The sequence below is a fragment of the Leopardus geoffroyi genome, chromosome B2 (assembly GCF_018350155.1).
Source record: "Leopardus geoffroyi isolate Oge1 chromosome B2, O.geoffroyi_Oge1_pat1.0, whole genome shotgun sequence".
NCBI classification, from domain to species: Eukaryota; Metazoa; Chordata; class Mammalia; order Carnivora; family Felidae; genus Leopardus; species Leopardus geoffroyi.
Genome location: NC_059332.1, coordinates 3493229 through 3520838, shown reverse-complemented (window position 1 = coordinate 3520838; position 27610 = coordinate 3493229). Strand labels below are relative to the sequence as shown.

Sequence of the window (27610 nt, the reverse complement as noted above, 5' to 3'; positions counted from 1 at the left end):
GTGACTCTCTCCTGTGTTATTTAGGTAATGCCCGGCAGAGGCTCCAGAAGGATCCAACATCCACAGCAGAGCAGAGACAATATTCCTTCCAGGTTTCCGTTCACTTCTCCGCTTTCGCCTCAAAAACTCCTGGAACTCTAGAGCTGTTCTAATGGCCCTGATCGCCTCTACCAGGCCGGAGGGCCATGTGAATGTCAACTTTAGTCCTTTGTTTTGTGTATTTAATTAAGGTAGAGCTGGCAACATTCTAAGATACTCACGTGGGCATTGCAATGATCTGATGTGTGTCCACTGTGGAAGGATTCGTCCATATCGGCTTTATTCTAACGCAAGTGTAGGGGAAATGCCTTTTCTTAGTAGAGACAAAAATAGAGTTTTTCAGAATAAAAGTTTATTTCAGAATTGAGGGAAAACAAAAACATTAAAGCATAGGAATACATTGACTGAATACAAGTGTCTCGTTTGGTCTGAAATCTTGAAAGGTACTCTAACTACTTACCTGAGGTAGATTTAGGTTGGCACTGTCTCAAGAGAACCTCCATCCATCCCAGAAGTTACCTTCTAGTTTTGGTTACAGGCTCCCAAGTGGTCCTCTCCAACCTCAGGTTATGCTCTATGAACAACACCAACACCTTTTCCCCCACAGTTAAAAGCCCTCACCCTCAGACCTGTCTCATACTCCTAATGTTCTCCTTTTGAGGGATGGTCCATCCTTAACTTACTTAAAGACGAGAGACAATTACCGGTAAGATTAGTTGAAAGAAGGGGCGAGTCACTGCCCTGGCGACGATACAAACTCTGTCCCCTTCTCCAAGTTCTAATGACTAACAAGTAGCCATACGGACTAACTGTCATCACCACCAGGCCATACGCCCAATACTATTTTAAGTATTACAACTGTCAAACATATACTAGTGACGGGCATGATTTGCACCAAAGAGAAACAAATACATCTTGCGTGTTTTGTCACACTGGGCCACTTTTCATGGTGTAAGAGCTGTGTATGAAAATTACTAAAACACATCAGATCGAATAAACTTCCAGCAATTGTTTTCAAACACAAAAAAAACAAAAAAGCAAAAACGAAAACACAAACAAAAAATCCCCTAGAATCAGATTCCTTATTGTCACTATATGCTCTATCCACTGACCCTAAGATTATCAAGATCATCAACCAGTCATTAGGATCAAAGCTTAGAGCCACACACAAGGTAGCCACTGGCCACCCATGAGTCCGAATGCCAACACTCTCTGGAGTTCGGGGATTTGTTAAAATAAACCAGAGAACCCAGACTAGCAACAACATACTGACTCATCAGTCTATAGTCCCAAATACTGGCGGAATCTTAAGGATTTATATTAAATGTCTTTTAATCTGAGAGAAGGAAAAAAACTCTCAGAACTGTCCATTAATAATCCCTGGATTAATTATAGTATTTCTAGAGAATGTTAAAGATAATCATAATTATCTAGTAAATTGCAGATACGTGCTCATCCTTAAACCTCTGATGAATTTGCCAACTACTTTTCCCTTCTAGCATTTAGAATCCTACATTCCAAGCCAAACAGATACCTTGTGTTGTGGTGACTGCAATCCTTTCCCTGGGAATAAAAAGTATTCTCTTTTCTTGGCAGAACTGAAATAAACGAAAAGCGTATCATTATGGGGCTTGATTTGCTACCAACAGCAGGGTAACAGAGTGAAAAGAACACCAGCTTTGGAGTCGGGATAATCAGAATCAAGAAGTTTAGCTCCTCCATTAATAACGCATCATTCTGTGTTCTTTTCTGTGCCTGCTCAGGCTTAAACCTTTCTTTTGGTTTCCCTTAATCAGCCTGCGAGGATCTGAAGAGCAGGTCTCATCACGGAAAGAGACGTGATAAGGTCCCAACAACGTGCACGCTAGCAACGTCATGACGGTTCTGCTGAAATTTGCACTTCCGAGTTGGAAAGAAATCAATCTCTAAAGCGGAGATTTCGAAAACCAGCGATCATTTCAAAGGTATTTCAGGGAAAGGAAACTTTTGAGGGGATGCCTTAACTCACACTAAAATACAAAAGCTGACTATTCTGCCTCTTTTATGAGGTTGGCCCTCCGAAGGAGGAACCTGGGGGGACAGTTTCGATCTAGGGTCACTACTCCCTGGCCGTTCAATTCTTTTCACTACTAGCAAATGGTTCCCAGGCTACTATCAACACGCTAGTCCCCATTCTGGTCAAGAATAAAAACGGGACAGAGGCAAAGTCAATACAATCCTTTCCCCCAACAGTAACACAGGTCACACCTTCTATCACAAGGTTACGGTCCTTTCCTTTATTGGATTTCCAAATTGTAAAAAGCGAAAGTAATCATTAAGTGGTTCAGATAAAAGAAAAGCATCTTTACCTGAGTTACCCATGAGGCCTACCGCGATCTGCCCTCACTCCTCCCAGAACGAGCTCCTGGGGATCTAAAAACTGTTTACATACTGACTCCATTAAAAGTCATCTCTACCATATGGGTCAACTAACTACGAGAACAGTTCTCTTCATACCTATTATATGTACACAGTCCACACAATTAGATCTCTCACTGGCAAAAAGTTCTCTGCAGAGTACGTTCTTTGGGACCCGATAAGGTAGGAGAGTTTCTGACAAGGCTTTTTTCAGACTCCAGGGGCTTTTTCACTTGTGTGAGTGCCCCGGGATACCACAAGAGCGGATCACTGACAGAAGTTTTTCTCATTCAGAGACTCTGTAAGGTCCCTCCTCAGATTGGGTTTCTTTGGTGCAAACCCAAGGAGGCTCTCCCAATGAATGGATTTGCCACATTCAAGACAAATAGACACACGTTCACCAGTATGGCTTCTCTGAAGAGTAAAAAAAGTCACAGTTCTGTTAGAAGCTTTTTACACACTCGCTGGGGTTTCTCCCCGCTGTGGGCTTTCCGACATCCGATGCGATGTGCGTACTGTCTGAAGCTCTGTTGACACGGAGGGCATTTAGAAAGTCCTCTGGTGTGAATTCTCGTGGGATGAGGGGGGGGCGGGCACCGCTAGAAAGTTCTCTCACACTCACTGCATTTGCAAGGTCTCCCACCTGTACGAATCCCCTCGTGGGTGATCAGCTGTGAGCTTGGACTACGGGTTTTCCAAAACTCAGGGCATTTGTAAGGTTTCTCACTCGAGTGACTGATAAAAGTGTCCTGCTAGGGTAGCTCTCTGGGCAAACCATTTCTCAACTTCCCACAGTTGCATTCTCTGGTCCCCACGGAAGCCTGAGCTCCGAGGAGAGTCTGAGATTCGCCTAGAGTCCTTTATCTTGTGAGTTCTCGGACACGTACATACACCTTCTATGGGATTATAACTCCCTGTCTGATCAAGACATCTGTGAGGCTTCGGATGCATGGGGAGGGCTGAGCTCAAGACCCTTGTCACCCATATTACAGATATACGGTTTTTCACCGATGTGGATTGTCTGATGTTGCAGAAGGGCTGGGCTCTGGTGGAAGCTTTTATCGCACACGCTGTACTTGTAACGCAGCTCTTCGGTCTGAGTTCGCATTTTCTGCTGGGCCACGAAGTCCATGCCTAGGAGGAAGCCACCCTCACATGTAGACCACTGGGGCGGTTTCTCGTCCATGTGAATTCTCTGATGCACAATAAGGTCTGAGCCACAGCTGAAGCTTTTCTCATATTCGAGGCATTTGAAAGTGTGAGTGTGAGTTGCCTGATGCCTGATCAGGTTAGCGCTCCGCGTGAAGCTTCTCATGCACTCCAAGCACTTATACGGCTTCTCGCCCGTATGGACTCTCTGATGTACAATCAGGTCTGATTTCTGGCCAAAGCACTTCTCACAGGCGCCACACTTATAGGGCTTCTCCCCAGTGTGAACTCTTTTATGAACAATGAAGGCTGAACGGTGTCGGTAACTTTTCTCACACTTGTTGCATTTATAGGGCCTTTCGCCAGTATGAGTTCTCTGGTGGCTGATGAGGTCTGACTTCCCACTAAAAGCCTTTTCACACTCCAGACACTTAAACGGCTTCTCACCCGTGTGAGTTCTTCGGTGCCTTATGAGGTTCGTGCTTCGACTGAAGCATTTATCACACTCGCTACACAGATACGGCTTCTCGCCTGTATGGCTTCGCTGGTGGACAAGCAGGTCGGAGCTCTGGCCGAAATTCTTGCCACAGATGTCACAGGTATAGAATTTTTTACCTGCGTGTGTCCTCTGGTGTCCCGAGAGGGCTAAGTGATGCCAGAAGCTCTTCTCGCATTTGCTGCATTTATAAGGTTTCTCGTAATTGTGGACCCTCTGGTGTGAAAGCAGCTCTGAGCTTTGGACGAAGGTTTTCTCACACATATCACATCTGTAAGGTTTCTCCCCAGTGTGGGATCTCTCACACATAATAAGAGCTAAGCGTTCACACAAGTTTTGCTCACGTTCAAGGCACTGGTATAGCTGATCATCTATTTGCGTAATCTCGTGCACATGAATAAAAATCTTTTTACCCTTCTGAGGGCATACATGATATAGTTTCCTTTTCTGAGTTCTCTGATTATATCTCTCTTCCGAAGCGCACATTTTCTATGGCTCTCTCCTAGGGAGTTTTCCACTGGTCTTCTTGACCCATCATTTTCTTCATAGCTGTTTTCTTGGTAAGAACTTGAAAGATGCATCTGTTCTAGGCCCTTCAGTCATGAGCAGTTCGTCACTACAAGTTTCCAGCATCCTATACACTAATTCCTTACTTGGGATTTTCAACCCTGTGAGACAAAGAAGAAATATTATCTATATTCCTGTGACTAAGAAAAGAATGTTCAAAGTTAAAAATCACTGCAAAAAAGACAGAAATTCTCCATCAGAGTCCATAAGTGCTCTAGTTTTCACAAGGGTTGAAATCAGTTAGTTTTCCTCTTTTCTTTTTTTAAAGAAAAAAAAAAATTTTTTTAATGTTTTTATTTATGTTTGGGACAGAGAGACAGAGCTCGAGCAGGGGAGGGGCGGAGAGAGAGGGAGACACAGAATCCGAAGCGGGCTCCAGGCTCCGAGCTGTCAGCACAGAGCCTGACACGGGGCTCGAACTCACGGACTGTGAGATCATGACCTGAGCCGAAGGTGGACGCTCAACCGACTGAGCCACCCAGGTGCCCCAGTTAGTTTTCCTCTTTTCTAATACGAAACCGGTCAGTGACACATCTGAGGAAAAGACCGGTCAGGATTATTTCTGTTATGAACCTGGGTGATCTCAAAACCAGGGTTCTTCCCCTTCCCCTCACTTCAACCGAATAATCAAGAGGCCTAACAGCTCCTCATAGCGCATAATAGGTGCTCAAAGCTAGAACAGAAGTTATTTTGCATCCACAGACACCTAAAGTAACCTACGAAAACGTTGATGCAAAGGTTATTTGGTGTATGTACACTCTTCTGGGGACAGAGTCCATGGTTCCTCAGCTGTGACGCGTAGGACTGGGCACCCGCACACTCAGGTGACACGAAAACAGCAGGAGGGTTGAGTATCGCACGCTAGTAGGCGTAACGGACCAGAACCCAAAACACAACAGCTCCAGAAGCGGCAGCAGCAGTGGCCACCTGAATTCAGACGAAACAAGGAGTCAAAAGGATCTAGAAGGTGGAGGGCTTTCTGTGTCATCAGTCTGCTAATCAGTTTTCCAATTTCCCTGCAACAATTCGGTAAGCTCTCCATGTGCAGGGCACGGAGACGGCTGTTGTGATAGAAAAAAAAAAGCTATTCATAAACATAAGAAGAAATACCACGGCTTCAAATGTCAGCTCAAAAAAGTTCTAATGTTTAGGTTTAGGGGATGAGAGAAAACGGAATGGGGTGGGAGTAGTGAGTGCGGTTTCTCGAGTGCAGACACGGGTCCACAAGAAATGTAATGCTGAAACCACAGCAGGAGGACAGAATGAGACAGAAACGTGACGCACGGCTACCAGAGCAGTGAAGTCAATGGCTCGGAGCAGGGGAAGGAGGTGAGCTTGAACAAGAGACAGCACGCTTATGCTAAATACGGTTAAGTGTACACCTCCGATTTCAAAAAATCTATCACGTCACCGTGATCGTCAAAGCCGTTCCAGACGTGACATTTTTGGGGGTCCAAACTACAAGTTCCAGATGACTCTCGCGGTAGCGTTAAGAATTCCTTACACTCCCAGATCGTTTGATGATGGGTACCCTAGGGAACAAGGTCACCAACCTGATCCATCAAATGGACCTCTGCCACCCAGTAAAATATCTTCAAGGTGAGCCCATTTCTGTCCTCACGAGAGAATGAATACTCCTATTATTTACCAGCGCGCCGAGCGCCAGAGGTCACCTCGCTGACTCCTGCGCGCGTGTCTCGGAGCGCTAAGCGGGTGTCTGCAGCGGGACACTTACGCGGTCACGGAGGGACCGGGGGCCTCTTCGGAAAGAGTGATCCAGAAACTACCAACAACAACAACAACACACAGCGCACGAAGCACCAAGTAGCCTGGGGCTGCCTTCGTTGACCCCCAAAGCCTGAAGTGTCACAAAGGAGCTTCTTATTCAGTAGGGTTTGCAACGAAACGCCTCGTGTCTGCTCCCGCCTTACTGACCGTCAAAGACAAGTTCGGCACAGGCGGGGCGGTGGTGCACAGACCGGCCTCCTCCGCCCCCGTCCGCCCGATCTCCGTTCCTGTTCTTTCAGGTCCTCGGCCAAAGCCTTGGAGTCCTCCTGTGACCTTCTCCCTCACACCCCACAACGGAGCCATCAGCAGACTCGCTGGCTCCATTCTCAGAACGAGAACCCAGCTGCCTCTCTCGCCGGCTGCGAGCCAAGGAGACGTCTCGGAAGAAACCAAGCCCGACGCTTGGATCTTGGACCGTCAGCCTCCAGAACCGGGAGAAAATAAATTTGCTCTTTACACCACTCAGTCTGTGGCACTTCGTCACGGTAGCCCCAGAACTCAGGCCACCCTCCCGTCACCACCTCCTACACTCAGACTCTCCACTCCGCGGCCAGCGGAACTCGTGTTAAAACAACAGAACGTGGGGGCGCCTGGGGGGCTCGGTCGGTTAAGCCTCTGACTCTTGGTTTCTGCTCAGGTCATGACTCGGGGTCATGATCCCAGCGTCTTGAGATCAAGCCCGGCGGAGCCTGCTTGGGACTCTCTCTCCCTGTCTGGCCCCTCTCCTCTCACACTCTCTCTAAAAAGATACAAAGAAAAAGCCCAGACAACAGGGCAAGTCCTCTGTGCCCCCGACGAACAGTCTGCGGCTCTGCTGACCCCGCGGCCTACCCCACCTGCTCTCTCACCGGCCTGCTCCCCGCAGGTCCCCACCTGGCCACATGGCCTCCGGGCTGTCCTCACCCACGCTCCCCAGGGCCTCTGCCCCTCCCGGTCTGGTCCCTAGCTCTCTTCCTCTCCTCCTGGGGTGTGCCCGGCGCCCTCTCAATTCCTCTGTTTCTTCCAATGTCTCTTTCCCAGGAGGCCTCTCCTGACCCCCGCGTTTAAAGCAGGGAGCTGCCCGCACGCTCCCGGCTTCCCAACCCCTTTTTTGCTTTTCTCCACCGCGCCTGCCATCTTCTGATACGTGATGTACTCGGGTCGTTGAGGCCTCTGGCTGGAGCGCGACAAGGATATCTGGGTGTCGTGTGTGCGCTTTCTCCCGTGCACACACGCTTTCTCCCGTGCGCTTTCTGCCGTGTGGCAGGTGCTTACCAGGCACCTCCGGTGCATGCGCCACTCCCCCTGCCCCCCCCCTCCCCCCGTAACTGTTGTGTCCCCGTGGGAGAGGAAGGGGGCCGAGTGCCGCTGTGCCTGGGCTCAGTCCCGGAGACAGGACGCACGTTGCTGAGGCCCAGACACGGCGGCTTACCTGGGAGCTAGCTGGGAGAGCGCCTGGCTTCCTGGCCCCGCAAATCCGGTCTCTCTCGGCAGCCGGCCTTCTGTAAGACATGAGGGTATGACAGGGACGGTCACAAGCGAGTGGACTTGGCCCTAGAGCGTTTCACTCGACGACTCCGAAAATGGGTAAAGTTTCCTTAAGAAAACTTAAGGGTGTTCTCCCACAAGCCCTTACACTGAGTCCTGAGAGATGAATCGTCCTAACCCATCCCGTGTGGCTCTCCAGAAAGGGGACAAGAATCTGAAAACCATCTGCATAATCTACGTCCTCTTCGGGGTTCTGACATGGAGGGGAAGGGCCCCCAAGGCCAAATCTCAGGAGAGACACACGCAAAGGTGACACCCTGGCCGCAGGAACGCAGGCCGCCCCATCCGCGGCCGTGGGGACAACCTGCACAGCAACAAGGCCCAACTTTACTCGGTGCTGCGGGCAGGCCTCAGGCTCTGGGGCATCGAGAGTCTACACCGGCCCTAGCCGCCTTCTGTTTCAGCCGCATGCAACTCAGGAGGCGGCCGATGACGGGCACTTGACAGGCACGAGAGTTAGAGTGCCCAGGCCGGTCCCCGACTCCTTCCCTCAGCAGCCTGGACCTGCCATTTCCGGGCCACTGAGGCTTCAGGTCCCTCGAGGGTCCTGCTGCCACCAGGGATCAGAAGCCAGAGCGGAAGTGCTCAGACCCAGACAACACACGGGCTGGGCAGAGGCTCTGCATGACACTCGTCCAGAGCTGCCACCACGCAGACGACCTATTTCCTGGCTCTGGCTCCAGGTAAGACGGGGTAAACACAGGCCATCCTCGGCCCCCCTCGGAATCTTCGTGAAACCTGGCCAGGAAGCACAGGCCAGCTGCCCGAGGACTCTGGAAAGGAAACGGCACGCAGGTCAGGAAAGACGGGAACTTCAAGCACAACCCAATTTCTGTTGATGTTGATGTTGTTGTTGTTGCTGTTGTTCCCTTTAGCAGCCCCCGACCTGAACCCCACACGGGCCAAAACGAGAGGTCAGGGAAGCCGTAGGTCGTAGTTCAACTAGATTTTTCAGAAAAACCTATGCGCTTCCATGACAAGGGCTTCATGCTAACTTCGGTCGAGGGGCAGAAAACGGATTAAAGATGGAAAAAGAACAGAATGCTTCTGGAAGAACTACACAGAACACGGAAAGAAAAGAGAGTTAGAGAGGGGGTATCGGTGCTGCAGACACCCACACGCACACCCACACCGCCCCGGCATGCCTCTAGCTCTGTAAGGACAAGAACAAATGCACCGAACAAACACACCCCTTCCCCAAATGCCTCGGGTGAGCTCTCAGCGGCAAGCCACCGAGTGGAGCAGGGCCAGGGCGAGGGGAGCAGGGCCAGGGGAGGCAGGGCCAAGGGGAGCAGGGCCAGGGCGAGGGGAGCAGAGTTGAGGGGAGCAGAGCCAGGATGAGGGGAGCAGGCCCAAGAGAAGCAGGGCCAGGGGAGGCAGGGCCGAGGGGAGCAGGGACAGGGTGAGGGGAGCAGGGCCAGGACAGCAGGGCGAGGGGAGCAGGGCCGGCTGAAGACGCAGGCTTCGGGCCGGCCGGGGTGCTGGAACCAGTCTACGACGGACACAACTCACTCCAAGTAGAAAATGTTTTCTTCAAGCTCTGATCAGAGCAGGACAGAAGGAAGGGACTCAGCCTGCACACACTTAAGAGGCAGTCCCAGGGTGGCGATCCTTCAGGAAAGTAAAAAGGAAAGGACAGGAACCTTCTGGGCTGCACCATGAAGGAGAAAAGGAGCAGAGAGGAATGTAAGGTCCTTCAAGATGATGGAAAAAGTTTTTTAGAAAAAAGGAAAATAAAAATACCATCTAGGGGCCCCTGGGTGGCTCAGTCTTAGGTTAAGCATCCTACTGGATTCCGGCTCAGGTCATGATCTCATGGCTTGTGGGACTGAGCCCCGTGTCGGGCTCTGCACGGACAGATCAGAGCCTGCTTGGGATTCTCTCTCTCCCTCTCTCTGCCCCTCCCCTGCTTGGGAGCATGTACTCGATCTCTCTCAAAATAAACAAACATTAAAGAAAAAACAAAAAAAGAAAAACAATGCCACAAAACTTTACCACAATGACAAAAGTGGTAAAGTGTTGCTGAATTAGCAGTCTTCTTAAATATTTCACATTCTAGTAAAATAGACGTAATTCAACTAAAAACTAGGAAAAGAAACAAAAAAATTATATAACCTCACTGATTATTGTATTAATGGCAGGTGAGAGTTAAGGGATACTACCAAAACCTGAAAAACCAGATAATTAAAGGCTAAATAAGAAAATGGTACCAAGGGGGTGCCTGGGGGGCTCAGTCAGTTAAGCGTCTGACTCTTGGATTCTGCTCAGGTCATGATCTCATGGTGTGAGTTTGAGCCCCACATCAGGCTGTGTCCTATCAGCTTGAGATTCTCTTTCTTCCTCTCTCTCCTTCCTTCCCACTCTCTCTCTGTGTCAAAAATAAATAAATAAAACTTAAAAAAAAAAAAAAAACTACGAAAAGAAAAAAGAAAAAGAAAATGGTACCAAGGCATTACAAAGATCTATGTTCCAAGGTAGCCATTATAACAAAAATGAAACATTCTAGATTTTTTTTTTTTATTATTATTTTTTTTTTTCAACGCTTATTTATTTTTGGGACAGAGAAAGACAGAGCATGAACGGGGGAGGGGCAGAGAGAGAGGGAGACACAGAATCGGAAACAGGCTCCAGGCTCTGAGCCATCAGCCCAGAGCCCGACGCGGGGCTCGAACTCCCGGACTGCGAGATCGTGACCTGGCTGAAGTCGGACGCTCAACCGACTGCGCCACCCAGGCGCCCCATAGATTTTTTTTTAATGAAAAGCAACAAGCAGTTGAAAAAACAAGAATAAATAATATGATCACGCTGAGACCAAACACATCAATCATATCAATAAATGAGGAGTTTTACTCACCCATTAAAATTGTTTTAAAAATTTATTATTTTTATTGAATAAAATATTAAATATTGTAATATTTAAAATAAATACATTTATTATCTTAATAGGAGTAAGAGACACAGAATTCGAAGCAGGCTCCAGGCCCTGGGCTGTCAGTATAGAGCCTGATGCGGGGCTCAAACCCACGAGGTGTGAAATCATGACCTGAGCCGAATTGGACGCTTAACCGACTCACTCACCCATTAAAAAATTTTTACTGTGGCTCAAGAAGCAAGACCCAACTATATGCTAAACACAAGAGACACCTAAAACAAAGATTTGAAAAGGCTGAAAACACAGGGACAGAAAAAAGGACACGGGGCAAATAGAAACAATAAAAGTAGGGTTTGTTTGTTTTTTTTTTTAAGATATCAGGAAGAGAATTCGGCCAAAAAACATGAAACGTGATAAAGGGCACCTTTTAATGTTGAAACCCATATACTATAGCTTGACTTGTAACAGTTATGGTTTTGCACCAAATCACACAGCAGTCAACCTCATCAAGCAAAAACCACAATACATAACAAGAAATAGAGATACACACATTATTAATAAGAAAACTTAACATTCCACGGTCAGTAAATGGACATACAAAGTAGAACAAAAATAAGTTATGATGCGGAAAACTTGATCGAATTAGTAAGTAAATCTTACGGATAGCTAAGGATAGTTATCTCCTAATAACAGGAAATAAACTTTCTTCTCAAGCACACATGAATCAGTCACAGAATTCTGTCATATAGTAGGTCACAAAGAGAGCATCAGTAAGTTCCATAAAGTGACATCAAACTAAAAATTTATTGAAACATCAAATTAAAAAAGCCCCTCCTAAATGGGGAAAAATAAACTAATAAAACAACTCTTCAGCAAATGGGGAGACAAAACAAAATTTCTAAATAGTGACAATTAACAATATTACAGATTATAATCTATGGAATAAATTTAAAGCAGTGACCAAGGAATATTCATAGTTTTAAATATTTTTACATCGATAAAAAGAATTACATGAACAAACTAAATTCTCAGCTCAAAAAAGCTAAAAAAAAAAAAGGTAAATCAAAAGAAATTAAGGAAGAAAATAAAATTAAAGACGGAAATCAGGAAACTGAAGAGAAAAACAACCTAATTATAAATCAAAATCTTACTTTGGAAAAAACGTAAAGAACTGATAAACTACTAGCTAACTTTATCAGGAAACAAGGGAGAAAGTACACGCTTACAAAGTAAGGAATAAATAATAGCTAAAACAAACAAACCCTGCCCCCACATACACATACCAGATCACTTTGCAGACTTCTGCACAAATAAATGTGATAGTCTATGAAACAGACTGTTTCCTCGTGAAATACAATTTACCAAAATCACCCCCTTCAGAGACAGAAAGTTTTAGAACACTAATATGCACAGAATAAACAAAGTTGTTAAGGAATTACCCCACAAAAAAGCACTGGACCTAGATCATTAAATTTTTTTTTTTTTTTTTTTTTTTTTTTACTCACGAACTGTGAGATCATGACCTGAGCCAAAGTTGGACACTCAACCGACTGAGCCACCCAGGCACTCCTGCACCTAGATTATTTCAGAAGAGTATTCTAACAAACTTACAAAGACCAAATAAACCTAATGTTTCATAAATATCTCCCAGAGCGCTTAAAAATGAACAAAACTTCTAATTTTTTTGTGAAAATAGTTTAACATTGACAATTAACCTGACAAAGAGTACAAAGATGTTTTGTAGCCCAGTATTAAAGTGAAAAGTACTAACAAAAATCCAACATCACATTAAGGAAAGTAATATATCATGACAAAAGTGGGAGTTATTCAAGGAATGCAAGATTTGTTCAATATTAGGAAATCCATTAACATAATACTGCATATTAACAGATCTATGGGGGAAAATCATAATTATCTCCATAGATACTGAAGGAACTCACAACAGAAATCAACATCCACACCTGATGAAATACTCAAGAAAGTAGGAATTAATGAATACTTCCTTTTATTTTTTATACCAATACTCCCTTTTAAACGATAAAATATACACTCCTGGGGCGCCTGGGTGGCGCAGTCGGTTAAGCGTCCGACTTCAGCCGGGTCACGATCTCGCGGTCTGTGAGTTCGAGCCCTGCGTCAGGCTCTGGGCTGATGGCTCAGAGCCTGGAGCCTGTTTCCGATTCTGTGTCTCCCTCTCTCTCTGCCCCTCCCCCGTTCATGCTCTGTCTCTCTCTGTCCCAAAAAATAAATAAACGTTGAAAAAAAAAAATTAAAAATATACACTCCTTAGTCTTACAGCCAATACCTAAGTGAGAAAAACTAGTCATTTCCAATAAGATCAGGAACAAGTCAAGAATGACCACTATCTCCATAGTTAACAAACTCTGAGCTGGAAGTACTAGCCAACACAATTAGGAACGAAAAGTCAATTAGAGGTTTAATAACTGAAAAGAGGTAAAATTATATCTGTTTGGAGATGTAGGAGAGTATAACTAGAAAACTCTAGAATCAACATTAAAACTGACTCAAAAGAATTCAGTAAGGCAGCAGGATATAAAACTCACCCACAGAAACAAACAGCCGTTTTCTGTGCACAGACAACCAACTAGAGCATACAATGATAGAGAATATTCCTTGTACGGTAACAGAAAATATGAAATACGCAAAAATAAATAATTTTGTAAAATAGAGAAGAGGAACGCTCTCAAACACTACTGAAGGACCTAAAAGTAGACCTGAACAAATGGAAAGGTATCTTTTGTTCTTGGATAGAATGACTCAATATAATGAAGATGTTGGTTCCTCATAAAAAGATGTGTGAATTAATGCAATTACAACAAAAAATAATATGCTTCTTCATGGAACCAGACCAAATGTGAGCAAACTATGGCCCACAGGTCAATTCTGGCCTGCAGCCTGTTTCCATAAAGTTTTACCGAAACAAGGTAACACTTACTCATTAACATATTGCCCATGGCTTCTTTCACACAGGCAGAGTTAAATAGGTGAGCAGAGACCATATGGCCCCCAAAACCTAAAGTACATACTTTCTGACACTTCACAGACATATCAGGAATGCCTGAGCTACCGTTAGTACTCAAATTCACTTGGGAAAACCAACATGCAAGAATCACTAGGAAACAATGAAAGAAAGACTGGGGGGTGACTAACTCTATGAGACATTAAAATATAGTCTAAAGCTTCTAATGTTAATATTCTGGTACAGGAATACATAAAAAGATAAGTGGAATAGAATAAAAATCCAGAAACAGATATCAACATACATAGAAATTTAGTGTACAATAAAGGTTATGTCTCAAATTACCAGGGAAAAGCTAAACTATTTATTTATTTATTTACTTATTTGTTTATTTAGAGAGCACATGAGTGGGGGAGAGACAGAGAGGGAGAGAGAGAATCCCAAGCAGGGTCTGCACTCTCAGCACAGAGCCCGATGCAGGGCTTGAGCTCATGACCTGAGCCAAAATCAAGAGTCAGACACTTAATCGACTGAGCCTCCCAGGCGCTGAACTTTTAATAAACGATGTCAGAACATCAGGATAGTCACATGAAAACTGATACAATTTGATCTATACCCACATCACATACCAAAATCAATTCCAAACTGATCAGGGATCTGAATTTAACACGTTGAAACCACACAGGTACTGAAACATACAGATAACCTCAGTGTATAGAAAGGTTTTCAGCTTATGACACAAGATTGGCCATTTGACTAAAATAAAAGCATTTTGCATGTAAAAAGGAAAGAACAAAGTCAAAAGTCAATGACAAACTGAAAGAAAATGTTTGTAACATATATTTGAGACAAATGAATATTTACATCTATTAGATAAAGGTCTCTTAAAAATTGAGGGAAAAAAACCACTAAAAACCTGATAGAACAATAGGCAAAAAAATACACAAAAAAGATAGAAAAATGTTTCTCAAACATATGAAAAGATGTTCAATCTCACTTATATTTACAGAAATTTAAATTAACAGTACATGAAATATCTAGGAATAGACAGGAGCTTTCTAAACTTGATAAAGAATACAAGAAAACTACAGCTAATATTATACTTAATGGTGAGAAGCTCGAGTCTTTCCAGTTAAGACAAGGAAAAAGGTAAGGATGTCCCTTCTTACTACTCCTTTTCAACATCATACTGAAAGTCTTAGATAATACAGTAAGACAAGAAGAGAAAATAAAAATTATACAGAATGGGAAAAAATAAACTATCTTTGCTTCCAGATCACATGATTGTCAGTGTAGAAAATACAAAAGTATCCACAAAAAACCTGGAATTAATTAAGCGATTATAGCAAGCATGCAGGATACAAAGATAATATACAAAAGGCAATCACCTTCTTCCACACCAGCAATGAATCTGAAGTTAAAAACACAACATCATTAGCACCTATGCAAAATGATATACTTAAGTATTAATCTAACTTATGTATTAATCTAACTTATGTATGTATGAAGAAAACATACAACTCTGATGAAAGAAATAAAAAAGAACTAAATAAATGAACAGAAATCCCATGTTCATGGATATGCTGACATCTATGCTGTCAGGACACCAATTCTTCCTAACTTGATCTACAGGTTGAACTCAATTCCAATGAAAATCCCTGCAGGTTATTCTGTTGCTATCAACAAATTGACTCTAAAATTTATACAGAGAGCAAAAGACCCGGAATAGTCAACAAACTATTGAAAGAGAACAAAACTGAAGGACTGACACTACTCAACTTCAAGACTTGCTACAATGCTCCAGTAACCCATGTAGTATTGGTAAAAGGACACACAGATCAATGGAAGACAGTCTAGAAATGGACTCATATAGATGCAGTCAACTGATCTTTCGACAAAACAGCAAAGGCGATGCAATACAGAAAGATGTCTTTCAACAAATGTGGCAAGAACAACTGGACGTCCCCTGCAAGAATACGAAATAGACAGACTTTACACTTTTCACAAAAATGAACTCAAAATAGGCCATGGACTTAAATGTAAAACACAGAACTATAAAACTCCTAGAAGATAACACGGGGGGAAATAAAGACAATTTTTTAGATAAAATACCAAAGGAATGGCCTATGAAAGAAATAATCTGGATTTCATTAAGGTTAAAAACTTCTGTTTTGTAAAAGACACAGTCTAAAGCCACAGACTGGGAGAAGCCACAGACTGGGAGAAAATATTTGCAAAAGACATCTGATAAAGGACTGTTACCCAAAATATACAATGCATTTCTATATTCTTAAAACCCAACAAGGAACCACCTGATTGAAAAAAGGGCAAAAGATCTGAACAGACAGCCCACCAGAGAAGATGTACAGATGACAAATAAGCATATGAAAAGATGCTCCACATCGTACGTCACTGGGGAACTGAACGTTAAAACGAGATACCACTAAAAATAACAACGGCCCAAATCCAGAACACTGACACCACCGGATGCCGACAAGGACGTGGAGCAACAGGAACTCCCGTCCATCGCTGGTGGGAACGCAAAATGGTACAGCCACTCTGGAAGGCAGTTTGGTGGTTTTTCACAAAACTAACCACACTCTGGGGTGCCTGGGTGCTCGGTCGGTTAAGCGTCCGACCTCGGCTCAGGTCATGATCTCACAGTTGGTGGGTTCAAGCCCCGCGTTGGGCTCTATGCTGACGGCTCAGAGCCTGGAGCCTCTTCACATTGTGTGTCTCCCTCGCTCTCTGCCCCTCCCCCACTCACACCGTCTCTCTCAAAAATTAATCAACATTAAAGAAAAAACACAAAAAAACTAAACACACTCTTACATAATCCAGCAACCGTGCTTCTTGGTATTTACCCAAAGGAGCTGAAAATGTGATGTCCACACAAACACCTGCACAAGGTTGTTTACAGCAGCTCTGGGCACAATTGCCAAAACTCGGCAGCACCAAAGATGCCCTTCCGTCAATGAAAGGATAACCAAACGGTGCCACATCCAGACAACGGAACATTGCTTAGAGCTGAAATAGGAATGTTCCCCAGGGAAAGCCCTGGGGAAACCTTATACGCATATTGCTAAGTGAAAGAAACCAGCCTGAAAAGGCCACAAACTGTACGATTCCAAGTACATGATATTCTAGAATAAACAAAACTATGGCATTGGTGAAAGAGATCAGTGGTTTCAGGGGTTGGGGAGAAGGATGAGTAAGCGGAGCACAGAGGATGTGCAGGGCAGTGAAACTCTTCTGTGACACCATACATGGTGACAGACGCCATTATACATTTGTCAAAGCCACAGAATGTACGACACAAAGAACGAACCCTCAAGTAAATCAAGGCCTTTGGGTGATAATGGCATCTCAATGTAGGCTCCTTTGTAACAGATGTAGCACTCTGGTCCCAGAGGTTGACAGCTGGGGAGGCTGGGGGGGGCGGGGCGGGTGGAGGACGTAAGGCAGCTGCGTGGACTCTCCACTCAATTTTGCTGTGAACCTATGAGTACTCTCAGAAACGTCTATTTAAAAAAAGGAAATAATTAAAAAAGGTATGTGAAATATTGTTTCTCACCAATCAGGCCGGCATCCATTGAAAAGTATGACAGCGCATTTTGTTGTCAAAACTGTGGGGCAACAGACACGCTTGTGTTGCTAGAGGGAAGGCCAACTGACACGACGCTCTGGCCGGGAGTTTGGCAGAGCTCATAAAACTGGATCTGCATTTATATCTGACTCGGCGGTCCCATCTCTAGAAATCGGCTCTGAAGATACATCTCCAACAATTTAAACATATACAAGCATGAAGTTGCGCACCGTAGCCAAGGTTTGCAGTTTGAAAATATTTAAACCACTTCAACGCCCATGTGAAGCAAAGTGGTTGGACAAACCTGGTATAACGGAGTACTACTCACCTGTAACAAGGAAGACAACCTTCGTGAATTGACACGAAATGATTTTCAGGATATACCATAAATTTCAAAAAACAACAGTCGAGAAACACACGCCACATTTTGTGGGGTGCGTGGGTGGCTCAGTCGTTAAGGGTCCGGCTCTTGGTGTTGGCTCGGGTCACGGTCTCCCCATCTGTGGGTCTGAGCCCCGCATCGGGCTCGTTGCTGACAGTACAGAGCCTGCTTGGAGTTCTCTCTCTCCCTCTCTCTGCCCCTCCCCCCACCCTCAAAAAGGAAAAAAGAAAAACATCCACTCCATTTTGTGTTAAGAATGAAGTAGAAATAAAAAACTTACACATGTATCTATTCATTTGGCCACAGACAGCTCTGGAAAAGGTGAAAGGAGGCACTAATGCGTGTGGCTAGTATCCCGTGGGGGGCGAACCCACAGTTAAGAGCACAGGAAACCGGAACTGGTGGCCACAGGTGATGGAGGGAGAGTCAGCTTCTGCGAACCTACCTTGTTTGTAACACGCCCGTTTTTACTTTCACAACTGTTACATTCCACACACTCAGTAAGTAAACAGGCAAGACCCCTGAGCAAAATGTTACAATGTAATACAAGCGAAACAAACGAGTGTTTCAAATGAAGAATACCCAGAAGGGGACAAACTCAAATCGCACTTTAATAGGATACTAAGAATATAAACCCAAGTTGAAGATAAAAAGAACTATGAACAATTACTGCACTCTAATTAGCAGGGCTATTTCCCCCTGTGGTGGTGAAGATATACTACCTACTGTATACCCTAGGACGGAACAAATAAGTAAATATACTACTGGCAAAATGGCATACAGATTCCTTATCGTCAGAGAAGGGCGTGACAAATATAGAAAGGAGAACTCTAGTGTTTAACTGGAATTAGAAGTATCAGGAGGCCAAATTTTTTAAAACATTTTTTAAGTTTATTTATTTATTTTGAGAGCAAGGGAGCACATGAATGGGAGAGGGGCAGGATGGGGGGGAACTGAGGGTCCAAAGTAGGCTCTGTGTCGACTGTAGAGAGCTCAGTGTGGGGCTCGAACGCATGAACTGTGGGATCATGGCCTGAGCTGAAGTCAGATGCTCAACCGAGCCACCCAGGCGCCCCAGAGATCAAGTTTTTAAGTATATACAGAACACAGAAATGCATGTATGTGTCAAAGTGCACGTTTAGTTTATCTTTCTAATAATGTCTGCTGAAAGGTCACAGAAAGCATGAAATCTTAGTAGTAAGGAGCACACCAAGCACTCAGGTCTTGTTTCTAAACACCATTCTCCCCTGAAAGCGATCAGGGCTCCTGGGAGAAATGTTGATTCTGGGCTTTAGAAAGTACAAGATGAGCCCGGAGCCCCTTGTGCCAGAAAATAAGCAAGTGCTCAGAAAGTAGTGACAAGATGGGAAAAGGACCCAGGAGCCAGGCCGAGGGGGCTGCTATTACCCAAATCCGGAACAAACAGAACATCAAAACAAGCAATAAGTTAGTAACACAGTAAGAATCCATGAATCTATACATATATATATATATATATATATATATATATATATATATATATAAAACAAATAGAGAAGGGAGTTTTTCTTATACGAAAAAGCCAACAATTCAATGTAGAAGAAAAGATGTAATTTTAAAAGTCACGATGTCCAATCAAAAGAAGAATATGAATTATTTCAGGTAAAAATCTAGTGGGTATAAAGTTTGTGAGATCACGATATTGACACAATCTGAAAATGTCTCCCTACTAGATATTTAATAATTACAGAGACAAGGAGAGTAACTTCATAGGACACAAACCTGGAAACCACGACTTAAACCCAGTGATCAAAGTCACTGTCACCACTAACATGGTGTATAACTTGCCTCCTACTAGAATGTGCAGTACAGAATGCACCCCTGGGCCACCCTGTCAACAACGTACAACCTGAATCTGATCATGAGGAAACATCAGACAAACCCAAAGTGAAGGAAATCCTACTAAATACGTGGCCTGAACTCTTAAAAAAGTCAAGGCCATGAAAGACAAAGTCTGAGGATATGTGTGCCACAAACAAGAAGACATGACAATTCAATGAAATGGGGGGGGGGTGGTGGATTGATCTTTGTAAGAACCGGGTTTTTCCCTTTTCTTGAAAAGGCCATTAGTGGAACAATGGGTTAAATTTGAATAAGATAATATTATATGAGCTAATATCTTGACTTTGATAGCTGTAATGGTAAGAGAACAGCCTTGTTTTTAAGACAGGAACTACTGAGTGTTTAGGACAGGCTCTCTCACCTGGGGTTCGAGGAAAGAATGAAGCTCCACAGAAAATGATTTGAGTAACTGTTTTTTCAGTTCTCCCAAGAATGGCATGGAGCTAGAAGCATTGTACGTGCATAAGAAAGCAGTTAATTCATTACATACCTTAGGACTTTAGGGCTTAATTCTCTTAAGACTTTAGGGCTTAGCATGTCGTAAGACTTCAGGGCTTCATTCTCTCATAGTTTGACAAGAATCATTATGGCTATAACCTACTCTCAAAAAGTTCAGGAAAAAAACGCACATGTATGCATATGTAGGTGAATACAGACACACACAGAGTCGTAAAGCAAACACAGTACAACGGTAACATTTAGGACTGCTGGGCAAAGGGTACAGGGCTCCTCTGTATGATTGTGCAACTTGTGTGTAAGTCTGAAATTATTTCCAAATTAACAGATATTTTAGTTTGTTTTTTAAAGAACATGGTAGCAGTGAGTTGATATATTGTGCTGACATTGAACGTTCAAGTTCTGGAATCAGGTTTTGGTTCAAATTCCCACTGTGCTCCCCTGTAGACGCACGAACCTGGGTAAGGAAAGTACTTACCTTCCTTCTGCTTCCATTTCCCCTGTGATAAAGTATGTAAGGTACCATGGCCTGCCTTAAGGAGCTGCCATGACAACGGAGACGCTGCCACTAAGGCCCCAGCTCCATGCCTGAGAATCAAGGGATGCTCGATGAATGACAGGCTCTATTACTTTCTTCATTCCATCTTCACACACATGAAAACCCGAATATTTATCGAGTCTATCCTCCGTGTCTGTCTCTTGTGCAAAGCCTTGTTCAAAGCCCATTTAACCTTAATTAGCTAAATCATAAACAATAACTCAGGCGCCCCTGAATGCTCTGTCTTTTAAGCTGTGTGGGGCGCCTGTAGCTCCGTCGGTTAAGCGTCCAACTTCGGCTCAGGTTGTGATCTCACGGTTCGAGAGTTCGAGCCCCGCATCAGGCTCTATGCTGACAGCTCAGAGCCTGGAGCCTGCTTCTGATTCTGTGTCTCCCTCTCGCTCTGCCCCTCCCCTGCTCGTTCTCTGTCTCTGTCTCTGTCTCTCTCTCAAAAATAAACAAACATTAAAAAGATAAAATAAAATGTGTATTACTGCAGTATGACTGCTAAGGTCAAAAGGGGAGCAGAGTGGAAACAAAGAATTCTGAGTCTGGTCATAGTCTGGTAAGTGAAATCAGAGTATTGCCGACTTATCAGGCCAGGGAAGCCTATCTGCCCTAAGTAGCCAATAAAACAGGGGGCACCAAGAAGAAAAAACTTAAAACATAAGGAAATCATTTTCTTATTCGCATCTCAGTCTTTTAGATGTCAGCACCTAGAAGACAAAATACAGTCTAGTTGTCCAAACTTCCTTAGCTCCAAGATGTTTCAACTGTTTCGTAGCACACTCAGAACAAAGCCTGGTTTTCGCTGTTCTATGTCCTGTGGCACCCCTGCCTACCTTCAGCCTCGCGAGCCGCCTCAAAACTCTGGCATTTGTTCCTTCTGCCTAGAATGCTCTCCCCCCCCGGTAGCTTGCTTCCTTCTTTGATTCCAGTCTCTGAACGTCAATTCCTCAAAAGGAGGCACCCCCTGGACCACTTTATGTAAGATAGCGGGGTCCTCTTATCCTGTTCCATTTCTCTTATAGCACTTCCCATCCAACGATGTGGAATATATTTTATACCTGTTCATTTGTTTCTCCCTCCCACTAGAATATAACTTCCATTAGGGTTAGGCCTTAGTCTATTGTCCCCTGCAATATCCCCAGGATCTAGGCTACGCCGTTGAATGAAACCTATGACTACACGGCACGACAAAAAAAAGGGCCGTCATAATTCTGAGAACCCCCATGGCAATGCAACCGGCTAGGCTAGCAGCCCTAGGCTGGTCCACTTGGCAAACTCAAACATATCCTGCAAGTCTTAGCTTCAGGGTACCCTCTTCCAAGAGGTTTCTCTTATCTCATCCTAGCAAGACACTGGTTCTCTCTTCCATGGGTAGAGTCACAGTATGCAGAGTAAGCAGGCAGGCAATAAAAGTCCAGGCAGAGAAACTGAGTTTAGAACTTCAAAGCGCAAGGTTAAGGATGCATGAGACAAACAGACAAAGGCGATAGAATATTAATCTAAAAAACAGGTAATGCCAACTGTATCAGGCCTGAGGCTAGGGATTACCCCCCTTCTTTTACTTTTTTAAAGCTTATTTATTTATTTTGAGAGAGATATGGGAGGGGGCAGAAAGAGGGAGAGAGAGAGAATCCCAAGCAGAGCCAGACTCAGGGCTCAAACTCACAGAACTGTGAGATCATGACCTGAGCCAAAATCAAGAGTCGGACACTCAACTGACTGAGCCCCCCGTTGACCCCCCCCCCTTCATTTATTTTTAATTGATGGCATGGACGGTCTCATTTAATCTTCCCAAGAACTCTATAAAATAGGTATTAATACCAATATTTGCACCTAACAGATAGAAAACCTGATGCTTAGGGCAGTTAAATAATTACCCAACAACTCACAGCTAGTAAGCAGAAGAGCCACGATTTACATTTCGATCTTTTAACTACGGAGTCTGCCCAAGCACTGAGCATACTGCCTGTTCTGGGCCGCAAATCAACCAAGAAGCAATTACTACAAGCCTGTTGCGAGTATCCATGTTGGAAAGAAGTAGAAAATACATTCAGGTTAGTGGAATAGGATCCAGTTTTATCACTTTGCTATTTCAGGAGCTAAGAGAGTATCAATCCCTTTTTCATGTTATCTTCTCCCAATCCTAGGCAGGCCCTCAGTCCCACCTCTCCTTCCCCCTCCCAAACCCACATCTATCTAGAAACACGCAACCTGGTATGCCACTTACCGTAACAACAAAGACTCGAGACAGTGTTCCTTCTGGCTTCAAAAGGTCTCTGGTCCATAAGTATTCACAGCACGCAATTCTGCCCTCTCCTGGAGGAAAAATCAATAACGCAGAAATGTATAGTTTTTTGGTGAAATTTGTATTTTTTCTGGAACTGGCCATCTAAATATTGCTCCCATTTACTCCCCAGTCTGGTCAGCATCCTTCAACCACATCTTAACCTCTCCCCACATTTGCTTACATTTTGTTTCTCCTCCAAGAGGCACCTGCTGCTGGCGGCCATCAGGTCCTTCCCAACCAGCTCTAGACAAAACACCAAGAATCCTTCTGGACAATGACTAACTTTAACTTAAGAAAGCCCTGAGTCCTGTTTCACTTGCTTGTTTAAATTTTTCTTTCTGCTAATTATCTTTCGTTTGCATTACCTCAACTTCTAAGGTCAAGGACCCACTCTTCTAACCACTCTACACGCCAAGACGTAGTTGACAAGTGTATACGGTACCATTTTATATACAACGTAGCTTTCCAAGAATAGTTATAAGGTGGTTGAAAACCAGATGGTTCTGTTCTTCTGCACATTTGAGTGCAATATAACTAATCTCTACCTTTAAGATGCTGGGGGAGGGGGTGGACTTCAAGGTCCTTCGGTTTCCCCCCCCGTAGGAAGAGATACAGATCGCTTAGAAAAGTGCCTGGTAATTAATATTTACTATCATCTCCAGGAGCGACCGTACCGAGCTTCTCTTCTTTCAACTTTTCACTGACCGTCTTTCGGTCCGCCGTCGGGCGGCTGGGGGTCACAGACCCCGCTCGGCGGCGAGTAGCAGAGGCTGCTCTTGCCCTGCGGAGGCCGGGGGCCGGCGAGGCGGCGGGGGCTGCTTTCTGGTCCCGCCGCCCCCCTCCCACTCCCTCCGGGCCCCGCGGCCGCGCCCCTCCCAGGCCCCGCGGGCCGCGCTTACCCCGGCAGCCGCCGGCACCGCCCCTCCGCCTGGGACCGCACTTCCGGTTAGTCTCCGGACACTCGGCTCTGGGCTTCCCGGCGGCCGCAGCCTCCGCGGCGGTGGACCTCGGGGCCCACCTTCGGGAAGGGAAGGAAAGCAAACCTGGGGGGCGGACGAGAGCCAGGAGCAGCTCCCTTTGCGCGGCTCGGGAGGGGAGCTGGGGCCAGGCCGCCCACTGACCGCTTTAAGGGCCGACAGGGCCGGCTACGCGAGCCCTTTCAGCCAGGCTGGGAAGCGGCCGGCGCAGCCCCGCCCCCGCGAGTCACATGATCACCCCTGCTTCGGCGGCTGGGGCGTCCCGCCCCCAGCCTCTGGGCCAATGGGGGCTGAGCCCGTGTAGCGGGGCGGGGCCCCGGGGCGCCTGCGCTGCGGGCCCTCGGCGGTTCGGGGCGGAGCTGGCCAGGAAATGGAGAGTTCCTCGGGGGCTTGGGGGTCCTGGGCTGAGGGGGTAGGTGGGTGCTCCGCGGCCACCTGGTCTAAGAGGAAACGACGTTGTTTAAATGACAGTGTCTGACTTCCGTGCCCTTTCCTCAAGGCAGTTAAAGGAGGGCTCGAGCTAGGAGTAGCTTCACGGAGACGAGTGCGAACCCCGCGAAAAACACCCCGAAGGACCTGGGAGAAATGGAGGAGCCCGCAGCGCAGCGGAAGCGCTCGGTCACAGAGGATGTGGCCCGCGAGCTGGATGAAACGCTCTCAGAGGGGTGGTGGTGGTCGTGCGTAGGTGGAGACAGCTGCAGCGGAGGAGGCTAGGACTGCTCTGATGCCAGCGGGGTCCCCAGCCCTGGGCTGGAATCCGCTAAGACTAATCCCTTGTGTTTGGGTTCGAGCAGAATGCAGATTCCTTCCGAGGAAGATCTGCTTTCCCTGCTCGGTTGTTGAGTGAGCAAAAGTTTTTAAGAAGCCCTCAGACGGCAAAGAGTCCTTGGCGGTGTAACCAAGGACTTGGGTTGTGAGCAAAGTACTGGGGGCCGGGAGCCGTGAGAACATCCTCAGGGTTTACCAGTCACGCGTTCAAGATCAGCGAATCATGTTGCTAATTCTGGGATTCTCCGGGGGAGCTGCGGTTTATTTTCGTTTCATGTTTGCTTTTAATGAAAACTGAGCAAGGCCAAAATGCTCTACCGGGAGTCGGCTTAATACTTGAAATAGTAATTTTTAAGTTGAGTAGGTGGTACGTTCCAGACCGTGTTCTAAACACTTCCCATGTGTTATCCCCTTAACCTGTCACAAAAATTCTATGAGATGTGTATTATGATGATGATTTATCTTAGGAGGAAACTGGTGCGCCCAGAGATGGAGTAACTTGCCCAAGAGCACACGTTTGGTAACTGATGAGGCTGAAAGATGAACAGTCTGATCCCAGGGCCTGTGCTTGCGCTCACTATGCTTAGAAGGCTACCTCAGCAGTGGTTGAGTGTATTGTGGGGATATTCTGGAATAGAAATCGAGCAAATGGTTCTGATCCCCACACTGCATGTGAGAAGGTCTCATTAAGTGCTGAACTCTTCAGCCTTTTCTTCCAAGAGACGCTGGCCCAGAGTGCTCATTTTATTTCTTGTGTCATTCATTCAGCAAATGCTTATGGAGCACTACCAATTCATGTGCCTGCACAGTGGCTATTAGGAATTTAAAGGCCGATGAGACCCAGTCCCATTCCTCTAACGGCTCCCACCTAGCACGGAGACAGCAGCTGTCGTAAGTGGTGTAGTAGAGGCAGAAGTGACGTAATCTAGGGCAACCAAGGGAGGAGAGTTTCAATCAAAAGGTGGGGGATGGCAATGTCACATACCGTAGAGGTCAGTTGAGAATTCCTATGTTCTGGGCATGTTCTAAGGTCTTCATGTGTACTAACGCAGTCATCCGAGAACCTATGCTGTTTAATCGTCACAGCAACCCCATCTGACAGATGAGGGATGTGAAGTACAAGGAAGTTAAGTGTTTCGTACAAGATCGTGCTGCTGGTAAGTGGCAAAATGGGGATTGAAGCCCTGGCAGTCTGGCTTTCTGCTTCTGTGGAGTGTGACGGAAAGGGAAGAAGGGGACACAAGCTGTATCATTCTTTCCAGAAGCTGGGCTATAAAAATGAACAATGAAAGGCCATTTCTACTGTAGAACATCAGACACCCACAGGGAGAAGGTCCTACAACCCCAGGGTGAAAGAGATTGGAACATGTTGCTAAAGGAAAAATGTCAACAGAATGAAAATTCAGGAGAGGGATATCTGAGGCCTCGCAGGAAATACGAGGGCCTGGGGTCTGAAATACTGGGGAGGGATGATCCTTTCAGCAGAGAAGGCAAATCAGAGGAAGGAAAATACACCTGCGCTGCCTCCGTCTTGTTCAGAAACCCTTTTCAGGTGTGGAGGGAGGAATCCCAACTAGCTACAGGTACCCTATGCATCAGGTTTCCAACTTGTTCTACGAGTCATTGGCCAAAACCCTGATTCAGCAGAGTTATGTTCTCACAAAAGTGTCTTCTGTTTGTTCGAATCCAAAGATAGCAACCAACAGCCTATTTTAAAAAGTCACCATGTTAATGGCTGAACAATTCCAACGGGACAGCTTGGCCGATCTCTTGATTTCCTAGGACTTCTCAGGTTTTCTCACTGAAGCACACCCAAGCAAGAGGAAGATGAACGGGTGCCTCAAAGTCACAGGTGGCACATTCGAGGGTCCCGTTTTTGTCTACTTGTTGTGAAACCATACAGAAAAGAGTGCCTGGGGCGGACCGCAGAGGTCGAGATGGCCAGTGGCCAGCAGAAGCAGCTGCCTGGGTCGGCCGCGTTCGTGGGCACCAGGCGAGGTTCAACAAAGCCACTGGCCTCGAGCACTGCGAGCTCTCAGGAAGGGGAAGCCGGAGCTCACGCTTCCGACGTGTTCTCGATGCTTTCGGGCGCATGCTCCTCTCCCACTGCGCCAGCCAGGTGCCCCGCGGGGAAGCCACTGTAAGTTTCTAAGTTAGTGTGACTGTTCACAAGCTTTGTTCACAGCCGAAGCCTCGTTTATGGCCACCGTGCATCGTGTACTTCCTCCGTGGATGAGTAGTGTAAGGAAACCGTCTTGTCCTGGAGATGCGGTCAGCGCTCCTGCTCACTCCGCTCCGTGGCGACGACACACGTGATTCCCGCCTCTGGGCTAGTCTACAATCTTTTGAGCTCTTACAAGATGGGAAAGAGAGCATATCGCCCTGTAAAGACCGTTCATTCTCCGGAACATTTTCTTCCCCACGAAGAACAGGTTTCCCCGGCAGCTGTCCCTAAGTTGGGCTCAAAGAAAACTCTCTTTCTTACTTTTAGAGATTCCAGAAGGTTTGTTCATTTTGCACGGAGAGGTGTGCTGTGCTTTGTGTGTTTTGCATGCGTGTGGGTGGTTATGCTCGTGGCTTCCTTCAGGGAGAAGCCTGAGTTCTATTCCTATAGAAGTGTCTGTTCCACTGCGTCTGTCCATTACTCTTGTGGAGTTAGGTTCAAATTTGGATAAGAAGGAGGTTTAAAGGGCCTCATTCTCATCTCCAATGAGTAAGGGAAACCTTCTGTACAACCCCATGTACACCTACACAATGTTTCTAAACCTCGATATCCCTGTGATTTTGCCCCTCCCCCCCAGTTGAGTGCCTGTACAGTACAATTGTTTCACAAGGCAGACTAAAATAAACGTACGAGCCCAAGTTTAGGATACAGCTGGGATCAGAGGGGTTGGGAGAAGAAACCACCAGA

General features: G+C 45.7%; 1 protein-coding gene across 5 annotated transcripts; it reads right to left on the bottom strand.

The window, feature by feature from the left end:
• Positions 1-369: 369 nt before the first annotated feature.
• Positions 370-24159, bottom strand: ZNF322 (zinc finger protein 322). 5 transcript variants are annotated; one of them, XM_045500485.1, is made up of 5 exons: positions 23854-24159; positions 23116-23197; positions 22895-22983; positions 7848-7917; positions 370-4749 (listed from the first exon to the last, which is right to left on the bottom strand). In XM_045500485.1, the coding sequence occupies exon 5, from the start codon at positions 4565-4567 to the stop codon at positions 3359-3361; it is 1209 nt and encodes a 402-aa protein (XP_045356441.1). In that variant the 5' UTR covers positions 4568-4749; positions 7848-7917; positions 22895-22983; positions 23116-23197; positions 23854-24159; the 3' UTR covers positions 370-3358. The 5 variants fall into 5 exon arrangements, with proteins under 5 accessions (XP_045356441.1, XP_045356440.1, XP_045356439.1 ...); XM_045500484.1 differs by having other exon boundaries at positions 23136-23197; XM_045500483.1 differs by lacking the exon at positions 23116-23197.
• Positions 24160-27610: the final 3451 nt, after the last annotated feature.